Source organism: Heterodontus francisci, chromosome 4 (assembly GCF_036365525.1).
Source record: "Heterodontus francisci isolate sHetFra1 chromosome 4, sHetFra1.hap1, whole genome shotgun sequence".
In the NCBI taxonomy this organism is placed as follows: domain Eukaryota; kingdom Metazoa; phylum Chordata; class Chondrichthyes; order Heterodontiformes; family Heterodontidae; genus Heterodontus; species Heterodontus francisci.
This window is the reverse complement of record NC_090374.1, coordinates 784,196-797,944: the sequence shown is the minus strand read 5'-3', so window position 1 is coordinate 797,944 and position 13,749 is coordinate 784,196. Positions and strand designations below refer to the sequence as shown.

Genomic DNA, 13,749 nt, shown 5'->3' with positions numbered 1-13,749 from the left:
TTTTTATTTATTATTATAGTCCCGAAGGCTGTGTTGCCTGCCCGGAGTCAGGTTTGAGGACATCACCTCGGGGCTGGAGAGGAACTTGTGGGTGGGAGGGGACGAATCCAGTTGTCGTGGTCCATGAAGGTACCAACAACATTGGCAGGACTAAGAAAGAGGTTCTGCTGAGGGAGTATGAGCAACTTGAGGCTAAATTAAAAAGCAGAACCACAAAGGTAATAATCTCTTTGTTTGCACTAGAGTGCTGACTTGGGTTGCATTAGAGTGCTAAAGTGGAAGTTTGGTGAGTGAGGAAGTTCGGTGAGGAGAGAGGGAGGAGCTCCTTTCATTTCCTACCTGTCCTCAGAGTGAGGGGAGCCGAGAGTTTCCAAAGAGCACAGCTGACTGGTGAGTAAGTCCTGGTGGGTATTTTTCAAAGTGGATTGAGTTGTAAGTCATTGTTTCAGCAAGACTTAGTTGTTTTTTATAATTATAATCTTCTAAAGTTATATATTTAAATGGTTTAGTCATGGCAGGAGTCTTGAAGCCGTGGTTTGCTCCTCTAGCTGCATATGGGAATCCGGGAACATTTCCAGTCCCCGGGACCAGCATGTGTGCAGGAAGTGTGTCCAACTGCAGCTCCTGGAAGCTCGGGTTTCAGAGCTGGCGGCTGGAAACACTGTGGAGCACCCGAGAGTCTGAGAGCATTCTGGTTAGCACGTATAGAGAGGTGGTAACACCGCAGCTGAAGGGACATGAGGAAGGAAGGGAATGGGTGACCACCAGGCAGTCCAAGAGAATCAGGCAGGTAGTTCAGGAGTCCCTTGGGGTCCCGCTTGCAAATCGGTATTCCATTTTGGAAGCTGATGAGGCTGGTTCCTCCAGGGAGTGCGGACAGAGCCAAGCTTCTGGCACCGCAAGCAGCCTGTCTGCACAGGAAGGGGGAAAGAGAGGAAGAGCAATAGTAATAGGGGATTCTATAGTCAGGGGAACAGATAGGCACTATGGTGGCCATCAACGTGACTCCAGGATGGTGTGTTGCCTCCCTGGTGCCAGGGTCTGGGATGTCACTGAACGGCTGCAAGGCATCCTGAAGGGAGAGGGTGAAAAGGCAGAGGTCATGGTACATGTTGGTACCAATGACATAGGTAGAAACAGGGATGAGGTCTTGCATTAAGAATTCAGGGAGTTAGGCAGTGGACTAAAAAGCAGGACCTCTCGGGTTGTAATCTCTGGATTACTCCCAGTGTCACATGCTAGTGAGTATAGAAATAGGAGAATAGCACAGATTAACGCGTGGCTTAAGAGTTGGTGCAGGAGGGAGGGTTTTAGATTCCTGGACCACTGGGACCGTTTCTGGGGAAGGTGGTACCTGTACAAGCGGGACGGTCTACATCTGAACCAGAGGGGGACTAACATCCTTGCTGGCAGGTTTGCTAGTGCTGTTGGGAAGAGTTTAAACTAATTTGGCAGGGGGAGGGGATGCAGACTCCTAGCAGAATAGGGACACAGCTAAACAAGGAAAGCAAACAAGTCAGAGGGAATACAGCGGAAGTAAGTTTCAAGGGAGTAAGACCAGGATGGATGGCCTCAACTTTAATGCCACGAGTATTACAGGTAAAACGGATGAGTTAAGGGCAAGGATTGACACGTGGAATTGTGATATAGTAGCCATCACGGAGACATGGTTGAGGGAGGGGCAGGATTGGCAGCTCAATATCCCAGGATATAGAGTCTTCAGGCGAGACAGAGGAGGGGGAAAAAAGAGGAGGGGTCATTGCAATATTAATTAAGGAGTCAATTACTGCAGTAAGGAGAGATGATTTCTTGGAGGGGGCATCAAATGAAGCTTTATGGGTAGAGTTTAGGAATTAAAAAGGGACAGCCACATTGCTAGGTGTTTATTATAGACCCCCAGATAGTCAGCGGGAAATTGAGGAGCAAATATGTGCGCAATTTGCAGAGGTGTGTAAAAATAATAGGGTAATTATATTAGGTGATTTCAACTTTCCCAACATTAATTGGGATAGTCATCGTGTTAAGGGCTTAGATGGAGTGGAGTTCTTAAAATGTATACAGGAGAAGCTTTTAGCTCAATATGTAGAGGATCCAACAAGGGAGGGTGCAGTGCTGGACCTAATTCTGGGGAATGAAGCCGGACAGGTGGTTGATGTGTTGGTGGGGAAGCATTTTGGTGATAGCGAGCACAACATGGTACAATTTAAGCTTGTTATGGAGAAAGAAATAGACAAGTTGCAAAAAAAGGTTTCGGATTGGGGGAGAGCGAATTTCAGTAAAATAAGACAGGATCTGGCCAAGGTAGACTGGAAAGAGTTACTTGTCGGGAAATCTACAGAAGAGCAGTGGGGGGCATTCAAAAAGGAAATGGGGAGGGTACAGGCCCAACATATTCCCTCTAGGGTAATAGGTAGGAGCAACAACCCCAGAGAACCATGGATGACCAGAAACATTCAGGGTACGATGAGAAGGAAAAGAGAGGCTTTTAGCAAATACAAGAAGAGCAAATCAATGGAAGCATCAGTGGAATACAGAAAGTGTAGGATGGAGCTCAAGAAAGCAATTAGGAGAGCAAAGAGGGGATATGAGAAAGCTCTGGCTGGTAAAAGTAGGGAAAATCCCAAGATATTCTGTAAGTATATCAATGGGAGGAGGATAACCAGGGAAAGAGTAGGACCCATTAGCGACCAAGGGGGAAATTTGTGCGTGGAGCCAGAGGACACTGGTAGGGTGTTGAATGAATACTTTACATCTGTCTTCACCCAAGAGAATGAGGATGTAGATCTGGAACTTAAAGAGAGAGACTGTGAGGTTCTTGAGCAAATTGTCATAGGGAGTGACAAGGTATTGGAGGTTTTGGAAGTCTTCAATGTGGACAGATCTCCAGGTCCGGACGATTTGTGTCCCAGGATGCTGTGGGAGGCGAAGGTGGAGATTGCAGGGGCTCTGACCCTAATTTTTAATTCCTCTCTGGCCACGGGGGAGGTGCCAGAGGACTGGAGAACAGCTAATGTGGTCCCACTATTTAAGAAAGGTTGTAGAGATAAGCCAGGGAACGACAGATCAGTGAGTCTCACGTCAGTGGTAGGGAAACTATTGGAGAAAATTCTGAAGGAGAGAATCTATCACCACTTGGAGAGGCAAAATGTGATTAGGAATAGTCAGCATGGCTTTGTCAGAGGGAGGTCATGCCTAACAAATTTGATTGAATTTTTTGAGCATGTGACCAGGTGTGTAGATGATGTAGTTTACATGGATTTCAGCAAAGCCTTTGACAAGGTGCCACATGGGAGACTTATCAAGAAAGCAAATGCACATGGGATACAAGGTAACTTGATAAGGTGGATTCAAAATTGGCTTTGCTGTCGGAGACAGAGAGTGATGACAGACGGCTGTTTTAGTGACTGGAAGCCAGTGTCCAGTGGCGTACCACAGGGATCTGTGCTGGGTCCCCTATTGTTTGTCATTTATATAAACGACATAGATGACTATGTGGGGGGTAGGATCAGTAAGGCGCGGATGACACAAAGATTGGCCGAGTGGTTAACAGTGAGGTGGAGTGTCTTAGGTTACAGGAAGATATAGACGGGATGGTCAAATGGGCAGAAAAGTGGCAGATGGAATTTAATGCTGAAAAATGTGAGGTGATACACTTTGGAAGGAGTAATGTGACACGGAAGTATTCAATGAATGGCCTGACACTGGGAAGTTCCGAGAAACAAAGGGACCTTGGCGTGTTTGTCCATAGATCTCTGAAGGCAGAAAGGCAGGTTAATAGGGTGGTGAAAAAGGCATATGGGACACTTGCCTTTATCAATCGAGGCATCGATTACAAAAGCAGGGAGGTCATGTTGGAGTTGTACAGAACTTTGGTCTGGCCACAGCTGGAGTACTGTGTGCAATTCTGGTCGCCACATTATAGGAAGGATGTGATTGCACTGGAGGGAATGCAGAGGCGATTCACCAGGATATTTTTTTCAGGTTTTTTTTCAGTTTCAGGTTTGCACTTGCTGCTGTTCAATATTCAATGTATTTACACCTAATCTGTACTAATGCTTTGTCTTTCAACACACCATTAACATATTGTTTGCCTTTGCTCCGTGACCTTTTGGTCAGCTATGTGGCCTGGTCCAATCTGCACCTTCTCCTTTGTTATCTCTTGCCCCACCCCCACCTCACTTGCTTATAATCTGTGACTTTTCTAATATTTGTCAGTTCCGAAGAAGGGTCACTGACCCGAAGCGTTAACTCTGCTTCTCTTTCCACAGATGCTGCCAGACCTGCTGAGTGATTCCAGCATTTCTTGTTTTTGTGTCACCAGGATGTTGCCTGGGATGGAACATTTAAGCTATGAGGAGAGGTTGGATAGGCTTGGGTTGTTTTCGCTGGAGCAGCGAAGACTGAGGGGTGACCTGATCGAGGTGTACAAGATTATGAGGGGCATGGACAGGGTGGATAGGGAGCAGCTGTTCCCCTTAGTTGAAGGGTCAGTTACGAGGGGTCACAAGTTTAAGGTGAGGGGCGGGAGGTTTAAGGGGGATTTGAGGAAGAACTTTTTTACCCAGAGGGTGGTGACGGTCTGGAATGCCCTGCCTGGGAGGGTGGTAGAGGCGGGTTGCCTCACATCCTTTAAAAAGTACCTGGATGAGCACTTGGCGCGTCATAACATTCAAGGCTATGGGCCAAGTGCTGGCAAATGGGATTTGGTAGACAGGTCAGGTGTTTTAATGCATCGTTGCAGACTCGATGGGCCGAAGGGCCTTTTCTGCACTGTATTATTCTGTGATTCTCCAGATGACACCCTGTGCCATGAGCAAATTGGTACAAGGTAAGTAAGATTAGAGAGTTGAATGAGTGGCTCAAAGATTGGTGTAGGAGAAATAGCTTTCGATTCATGGGTCACTGGCACCAGTACTGGGGAAAGAGGGAGCTGTACCGTTGGGACAGGCTTCACTTGAACCGCACTGGGATCAGTGTCTTGGCGAATCTTTGAACTAAAACTGCAGAGAGAGCTTTAAACTAAATAGTGGAGGGAAGGGTTCAGGTGAGGGGAAATTTAGAAAGTGAACGAGAAAGGACATGGCAATTGCGTAGGGTAGTGATAACCACAGTGTGACAGGAAGGAACAGGGCGTACAAATCTAACAGTGTACCAGCAAATAATGTCAGTCTGAAAAAAATGGTAAAAAGGCAGAATTAAAAGTTCTTTTTCTGAATGCGTGCAGTATTCTTCACAAGATGGACGAATTGATGGCACAAATAGAAATGAATGAGTACAATCTAATAGCCAATACAGAGACATGGTTGCAGAGTGATCGAAGACGGGAACTGAATATTCAAGGATATTTCACAGTTTGGAAGGATGGGAAGAAAGGAAATGGAGGTGGGATAGCTCTGTTAATGAAGGATGAAATCAGTACAGTAGTTGAGAAATGATCTTGGCTCGGAAGATCAGTTTGGGTAGAGATAAGAAATAGCAAAGGAAAGAAGTCACTGGTGGGAGTAGTTTATCGGCCTCCTAACAGTAGCGATGCTGTAGGACAGAATATAAATCAAGAAATAATGGATAATAAGAAAGGTACTGCAATAATTAAGGGCAATTTTAATTTCCACATCAATTGGACAAATCAAATTAGCAAAGGTAGCCTTGAGGAGGAGTTCATGAAGCATATTTGGTACTGTTCCTTAGAGCACAGGATTTTAGGTCATCTGTAATGAGTCAGGATTAATTAATGATCTCATAGTAAAGGATCCTTTAGACAAGAGTGATCATAACATGAGAGAATTTCACATTCAGTTTGAGGGTAACAAACTTGGGTCCGAAACTAGTGTCATAAAACTAAATAAAGACAATTACAAAGATATGAAGACAGAGTTGGCTACAGTGGACTGAGAAAATAAGTTAAAAGGTAACATAGTAGATAAGTGGCAGACATTTGAGGAGATATTTCATGACTATCAACAAAGATGTATTCCATTGAGATAAAAAGACTCTATGAGAAGGATGCACCATTCATGGCTAACTAAGAAAGTTAAGGATGCTAACAAATTGAAAGAAAAGGCGGACAATGCTGCGAAAACTAGTGGTAGGCCAGAAGATTGGGAAAATTTTAGAAACAAGCAAACGATGAACAAAAAAAAACTGGAGGGAGAAATTAAAATCAGAGCATAAACTAGCAAGAAATATAAAAAGCGAGTAAGAGCTTCCACAAGTATATAAAAATAGAGTAGATAAACGTTAGTCCCTTACAGGATGAGACTGGGGAATTAATAATGGGAAACGAGGAAATGACAGAGACTTTGAACAAGTATTTTGTATCTGCCTTCACAGTAGAAGACACAAAAAATATCCCAAGAATAGCAGAAAATCAAGAGGCAAAAGGCAGGGAGAAATCACTATCACAAGAGAAAAAGTACGAGGAAAATGGATAGGACTAAATGCTGACAAACCCCCTGGACCTGATGGCCCGCATCCGAGGGTGTTAAAAGAAGTGGCTGCAAAGATAGTGGATGCATTAGTTGTAATCTTCCAAAATTCCCTAGATTCTAGGAAGGTTCCAGTGGATTGAAAAACCACAAATATAACACACCTCTATTCAAGGAAGGAAGGGAACAGAAGGCAGAAAAATACAGGGCAGTTAGCCGAACATCTGTCATTGGGAAAATGCTAGAATCCATTATTAAGGAAGTAGTAGCTGAACATTTAGAAAAACATAGTGCAATCAGGCAGAGTCAACATGATTTTGTGAAAGGGAAGTCGTATTTGACAAATTTATTAGTGTTCTTTGAGAATGTAACAACCAAAGTGGATAAAGGGGAACCTGTAGATGAAGTGTGTTTGGATTTCCAAACAGTACTTAATAAGGTGCCACATAAAATGTACCACAAGATAAGAGCTCATGGTAAAGTGGGTAATATATTAGCATGGATAGAGCATTGGCTAACTAACAGGAAAGAGAGAGTTGGGATAAATGGGGGAATTTCATGTTGGTAAATTCTAACTAGTGGAGTGCCACAGGATAGAGGCCTGCTCAGGTCGGGAAAAAAGAACCCGATCCGAACCACAGCGGACCCAAGCCTGACCCGGCTCTAGTTCCTCCAATTTTGCCCCAAGCCCGACCCAACACAAACCCACTCCAACTTGACCGGACCATCCCCTTACTTACCTTCCGACTGGGAAGCTCCACAAAGCTGCAACGCATGCGCGATGACGTCACTGGCTCACTGTGTAGACCCAGTTTCATCCCAGACTCCTAGCTCAGGTAAGTTTTTAAAATTTCAATACTTATCAGCAGAGCACTTAACGTGTGCGTCTGGCCCGACCCGACTCGACTCGACTCGACTCGAGCTGGACTCGGTCTGACCCGACCCGAGCCCGAAAGCCATACCCTGTATATGGGTCCGAACCAACGCAAACCCGACACGTCATCGGGTCCCGTTGGGTTCGGGTTGGGTAGCAGGCCTCTACCACAGGGATCAGTGCCGGGGCCTCAACTATTTACAATATTTTAAGGGCATTTAAGTGGTCATTGGATAGACATATGGATGAAAATGGAATAGTGTAGGTCAGATGATCGGCGCAACATCGAGGGCCGAAGGGCCTGTACTGCGCTGTAATGTTCTAATTTTAATTTATTAATGATTTGGATGAAGGGACTGAGTGTACTGTCGCCAAATTGCAGATGATACAAAGATAGGGTTAGGGAGGAGGATACAAAGAGTCTGCAAAGGAATGTAAATAGGTTAAGTGAGTGGGCAAAAATATGGCAGATGGAGTACAATGTGGGAAAATGTAAGGTTATCCATTTTGGTGGGAAAAGCAAATTATTTAAACAGAGACAGACTGCAGAATACTGGAGTACAGAGGGATCTGGGTGTCCTTGTACATGAATCATTAAAAGTTAGCATGCAGGTACAGCAAGTAATTAGGAAGGCAGATGGAATGTTAGCATTTATTGCAAGGGGGATAGAATATCAAAGGAGGGAAGTCTTGCTACAACTGTACAGGGCATTGGTGAGACCACACCAAGAGTACTTAAGGAGGCAGAAACTCACATCGGAAGCAGTTCAGAGAAGGTTCACTAGGTTGATTCCTGGGATGAAAGGATTGTCTTATGAGGAAAGGTTGAGCAGGTTGGGCCTATACTCACCGGAGCTGAGAAGAATGAGAGGTGATCTTATTGTAACATATAAGATTTTGAGGGGGCTTGACAGGGTAAATACTGAGAGGATGTTTCCCCTCATGGGGACACAGTTTCAGAATAAGGGGTCTCCCTTTTAAGACAGACATGAGGTAGAATTTCTTCTCTCAGAGGCTCATGAATGTTTGGAATTCACTGTCACAGAGCAGTAAAGGCTGGATCACTGAATATATTCAAGGCTGAGTTAGACAGATTTTTGATCTCCAAGGGAGTAAAGGGTTACCGGGGCAGGCAGGGAAGTGGAGTTAAGGCAGCAACCAGATCAGCCATGATCTTATTGAATGGCAGAGCAGGCTCGATAAGCTGAATGGGCTGCTCCTGCTCCTATTTCTTATGTTCTGATGTTCTTATGGAAGTTCTCCTCAAATTCACTTTTCATCCTGACTATATCGCAGGCTCCTTCACTGTCACTGGGTCAAAATCCTGGAACTCCCTCCCTAAGAGCAGTGTTGGTGTACCTACACCACATGGATTGCAATGATTCCAGAAGGTGGCTCACCACCAGCTTCTCAGCGGCAATTAGGGATCGGCAATAAATGAAGGCCTTGCCAGTGACGCCCACATCCAATGAATGAATTTTTAAAAATTTACCGTCTGTAAATCTGCAATGACTATGCTGAACTGGTGATCACAAAGCAGCTTCCACAGAGCCAGGGTCTGACAGGTGTAGTGGATCAGCTGCTGTATACCCTGCAGTGACAGCTTCTCGTAGGCCTGAGCTTCGGCTGTGGGAGAAAACAATAGGTTAATACCAAGGCTGTGCCTGGTGCCAGGAGAACTCCAGCACTAAATCATACTGCACTGTCATGGATGTACACATCCACACTTTCAGATGAAACATAGTTTAGAACAGGAGCTTTGTGTGGCCATACCCCCAATCGCCATGCAGCATATCACACACCTGAACAAAACATTCTACCAAATCCCATATACCACACTTTGTACACATGAGGAGCAGTGGGATTAGTATGGGATTGATAAAGGACTACAGGGAGAGTGGAACAATAGGATTCAGACATGAATAAAAACAAAGTGCTGCAAACACTCAGCAGGTCTGGCAGCATCCATGTAGAGAGAAACAGAGTTTCAGATCTGTGCCCTTTCAGCAGATCTGGCAAAAGTTAGAAATGTAGGGGGTTCTGAGCAAGTGAAAGGTGGAGGGAGGAAGAGAACAATAAAAGGGAGGGTCTGTGATAGCGGGCAGGAGACATTAACAACAGAGATGTCACAGAACAAAAGGCAAAGGGAGTGCTAATAGTTGCAGGAAAAGACAAAGCATTAGTCCACAGAGAGACAGAATAATGAACAGCTCTTCCAAAAACAAAAACATGAAAGACAGGTGCAAGACAGGCACATAGTTAAAAAAAAATTAAAATGGTAGTCATGCTCTGAAATTGTTGAACTCAATGTTGAGTCCAGAAGGCTAATCGAAAGATGAGATGCTGTTCCTCGTGCTTGTGTTGATGTTCATTGGAACACTGCAGCAGGCCAAAGACAGAAATGTGGGTGTGAGAGCAAGGTGGTGAATTAAAGTGATTGGAAGCTCGGAATCATGCTTGTGGACTGAGCGAAGGTGTTCTGCAAAGCGGTCACCCATTCTGCGTTTGGTCTCCCCAATGTAAAGGCGACTGCACTGCGAGCAGCGAATACAGTATACTGAACTGAAAGTAGTACAGATAAATCGCTGCTTCACCTGAAAGGTGTGTTTGGGGCCTTGGATAGTGAGTTGAGAGGAGGTAAAAGGGCAGGTGTTGGACGCCCTGCGATTGCAGGGGAAGGTACCGTGGGTGATGGAGGAGTGGACCAGGGTGTCGCGGAGGGAACGGTCCCTTTGGAATGCTGACAGGGGAGGGTGGGGAACATGCGTTTGGTGGTGGCATCACGCTGGAGGTGGCAGAAATGATCCTTTGGATGTGAAGGGTGGTGAGGTGGAAACTGAGGATAAGGGGAACCCTGTCACGATTCTGGGAGGGAGGGGAAGGGATGAGGGCAGAAGTGCAAGAAATGGGTTGGACACGGTTGAGGGGCCTGTCAACCACAGTGGGGGGGGGAATCCTCAATTGAGGAAAAAGGAATACACATCAGAAGCACAGTTGTGGAAGGTAGCATCATCAGAGCAGATGCGTCGGAGACAGAGAAACTGTGAGAGTGGAATGGAGTCCTTACAGGAGGCAGGGTGTGAACAAGTGTCGTCAAGATAGCTGTGGGAGTCAGTGGGCTTATAATGTATATTACTTGATGGCCTATTCCCAGAAATGGAGACAGAAAAGTCGAGGAAGGTAAGGGAAGTGTCACAGATGGACCACGTGAAGGTGAGAGAAGGGTGGAAATCGGAAGCAAAGTTGGTGAGGTTTTCCAGTTCAGGGCGAGAGCAGGAAATGGCACCGATACAGTCATCAATGTACCGGAAACAGAGTTCGGGGTGGGGGCCTGAGGAGGACTGGAACAAGGAGTGTTCAACATACCAGATCTTTCTTCCCCTTCACTTCCCACTGACCCCTTGCCGTGTATTCACAACACCCTCTGACCTTCCCCTCTCTGACGCTCAATCATCTATGCTCAGCAAGGGGCTCAGTTTTATCCCCTTACGCCACCACCTCAATGAATTTTGCACTCAACATGACATTGAGATTTTCTTCTGTCGCCTTCGGGCTCACTTCTTTGACCAGGAATCCTGCCCCCGACCAGCGGACCCTTTCACCTGCCTCCAGCATTCTCCCTCCACCTGGACCCCTCTCTCTGGCCTCTGAACCTCTCTTGATCTTTTCATTGAGAACTGTCGGTGAGACATCGGCCGTCTTAATTTCTCTGTTCCCTTCACTCACTCTAACCTGTCTCCCTCTGAATTTGCAGCACTCCGTTCAGGTCTAACCCCGACATTGTGATCAAACCTGCTAATAAGGGTGGTGCTGTTATTGTCTGGTGTACCAACCTCTACCTTGCAGAGGCTGAGTACCAACTCTCAGACACTTCTTCCTACCTCCCCTTGGACCATGACCCCACCATCGAACATCAGGCCACTGTCCACAGGACTGCCACTGACCTCAGCTTCTCTAGAAATTTTCCCTCCACAGCTTCGAACCTCATAGTCCTACAACACCGGACAGCCCGCTTCTACCTCCTTCCCAAAATCCACAAACGGACTGTCCCGACAGACCCAACGATTCAGCCTGTTCCTGCCCCACTGAACTTATTTCTTCCGATCTTGATTATCTCTTTTCTCTCCTGGTCCAGACTTTTCCCAACTACATCCGTGACTCTTCTGACGCCCTACGTCATTTTGACAATTTTCAGTTTCCTGGCCCGAACTGCCTCCTCTTCACTATGGACATCCAATCTCTCTACACCTCCATCCCCCACCAGGACGGTTTGAGGGCTCTTTGCTTCTTCCTTGAACAGAGACCCAACCAGTCCCCAACCACCAGCACCCTCCTCCGCCTGGCTGAACTTGTTCTCACATTGAACAACTTCTCCTTCAACTCCTCACTTCTTCCAAATTAAAGGTGTTGCTCTGGGTATCTGCATAGGTCCCAGCTATTCCTGTCTTTTTGTGGGGTATACTAAACTGTCCTTGCTCCAGTTCTACTCAGGCCCCCTCCCCCAACTCTTTTTCCAGTACATTGATGACTGTATCGGTGCCATTTCCTGCTCTAGCCCCAAACTTTCACTTGGTCCATCTCCGACACTTCCCTTCCTGTTCCAATGAAGCTCAACATAAGCTTGAGGAACAGTACCTCATCTTCCAATTAGGCACTCCACAGCTTTCTAGACTCAACATTAAATTCAACAATTTCAGAGCATGACTAGCATTTTAATTTTCTTTTAAATGTATGAGTTCATTTCATTTTTTTTTAAACCAAGTGCCAGTTTTAAACCTGTGTACGCTTCTGGACAGAGCAGATCATTATTCTGCCATGAACACTCTCTCTGGACTAACGCTTTGTCTTTTAGTACAACTATTAGCATTCCCTTTGCCTTTTGTTCTGTGACATCCCTGACGTGCATCTCTCCTGCCTCTGCGCAATCCCTTTCGCTCTTCTTGCGCACCTGCCCAAACCTTTCACTTGCTCAAAGCTGCAAACATTTCTAACTTCTGCCAGTTCTGATGAAAGGTCACAGATCTGAAACATTAACTTTGCTTCTCTCTCCACAGATACTGCCAGACCTGCTGAGTATTTACAGCACATTTTTTTTCAGAATTCCAGCATCCACAGTATTTTGTTTTGATTTTAGGATTCAAGCAGGCCTATGGGAAGAGTGGAATGGTGGGGTTATTATGAGATTGACACATGGCTATGGGAAGAGTGGAATGGTCGGGATATTATGGGATTGACACATGGCGATGGGAAGAGTGGAATGGTGGGGTTATTATGAGATTGACACATGGCTATGGGAAGAGTGGAATGGTGGGGTTATTATGGGATTGACACATGGCTATGGGAAGAGTGGAATAGTGGGGTTATTATGAGATTGACACATGGCGATGGGAAGAGTGGAATGGTGGGGTTATTATGAGATTGACACATGGCTATGGGAAGAGTGGAATGGTAGGGTTATTATGGGATTGACACATGGCTATGGGAAGAGTGGAATAGTGGGGTTATTATGAGATTGACACATGGCTATGGGAAGAGTGGAATGGTGGGGTTATTATGGGATTGACACATGGCTATGGGAAGAGTGGAATGGTGGGGTTATTATGGGATTGACACATGGCTATGGGAAGAGTGGAATGGTGGGGTTATTATGGGATTGACACATGGCTATGGGAAGAGTGGAATGGTGGGGTTATTATGGGATTGACACATGGCTATGGGAAGAGTGGAATGGTGGGGTTATTATGAGATTGACACATGGCGATGGAAAGAGTGGAATGGTGGGGTTATAATGGGATTCACACATGGCTATGGGAAGTGTGGAATGGTGGGGTTATTATGGGATTGACACATGGCGATGGGAAGAGTGGAATGGTGGGGTTACTATGGGATTGACACATGGCTATGGGAAGAGTGGAATGGTCGGGATATTATGGGATTGACACATGGCGATGGGAAGAGTGGAACGGTGGGGTTATTATGAGATTGACACACACAATGGTGATGGAAAGAGTGGAATGGTGGGGTTATTATGGGATTGACACATGGCGATGGGAAGAGTGGAACGGTGGGGTTATTATGGGATTGACACATGGCGATGGGAAGAGTGGAACGGTGGGGTTATTATGGGATTGACACATGCAATGGCTATGGGAAGAGTGGAATGGTGGGGTTATTATGGGATTGACACAATGGCTATGGGAAGAGTGGAATGGTGGGGTTATTATGGGATTGACACATGGCTATGGGAAGAGTGGAATGGTGGGGTTATTATGGGATTGACACATGGCTATGGGAAGAGTGGAATGGTGGGGTTATTATGGGATTGACAGATGGCTATGGGAAGAGTGGAATGGTGGGGTTATTATGGGATTGACACATGGCTATGGGAAGAGTGGAATGGTGGCGTTATTATGGGATTGACACATGGCTATGGGAAGAGTGGAATGGTGG

The 13,749-nt window shown here is 45.8% G+C and overlaps 1 protein-coding gene across 2 annotated transcripts in view; it reads right to left on the bottom strand.

The window, feature by feature from the left end:
• Positions 1–13,749, bottom strand: part of nup155 (nucleoporin 155) — a 560,589-nt gene that overhangs the window by 171,119 nt on the left and 375,721 nt on the right. For both annotated transcript variants that reach the window (XM_068029070.1, XM_068029071.1), the window contains one exon: positions 8,792–8,925. In XM_068029070.1, coding sequence (XP_067885171.1) covers positions 8,792–8,925 — 134 coding nt within the window. The remainder of the gene's footprint in view (positions 1–8,791; positions 8,926–13,749) is intronic.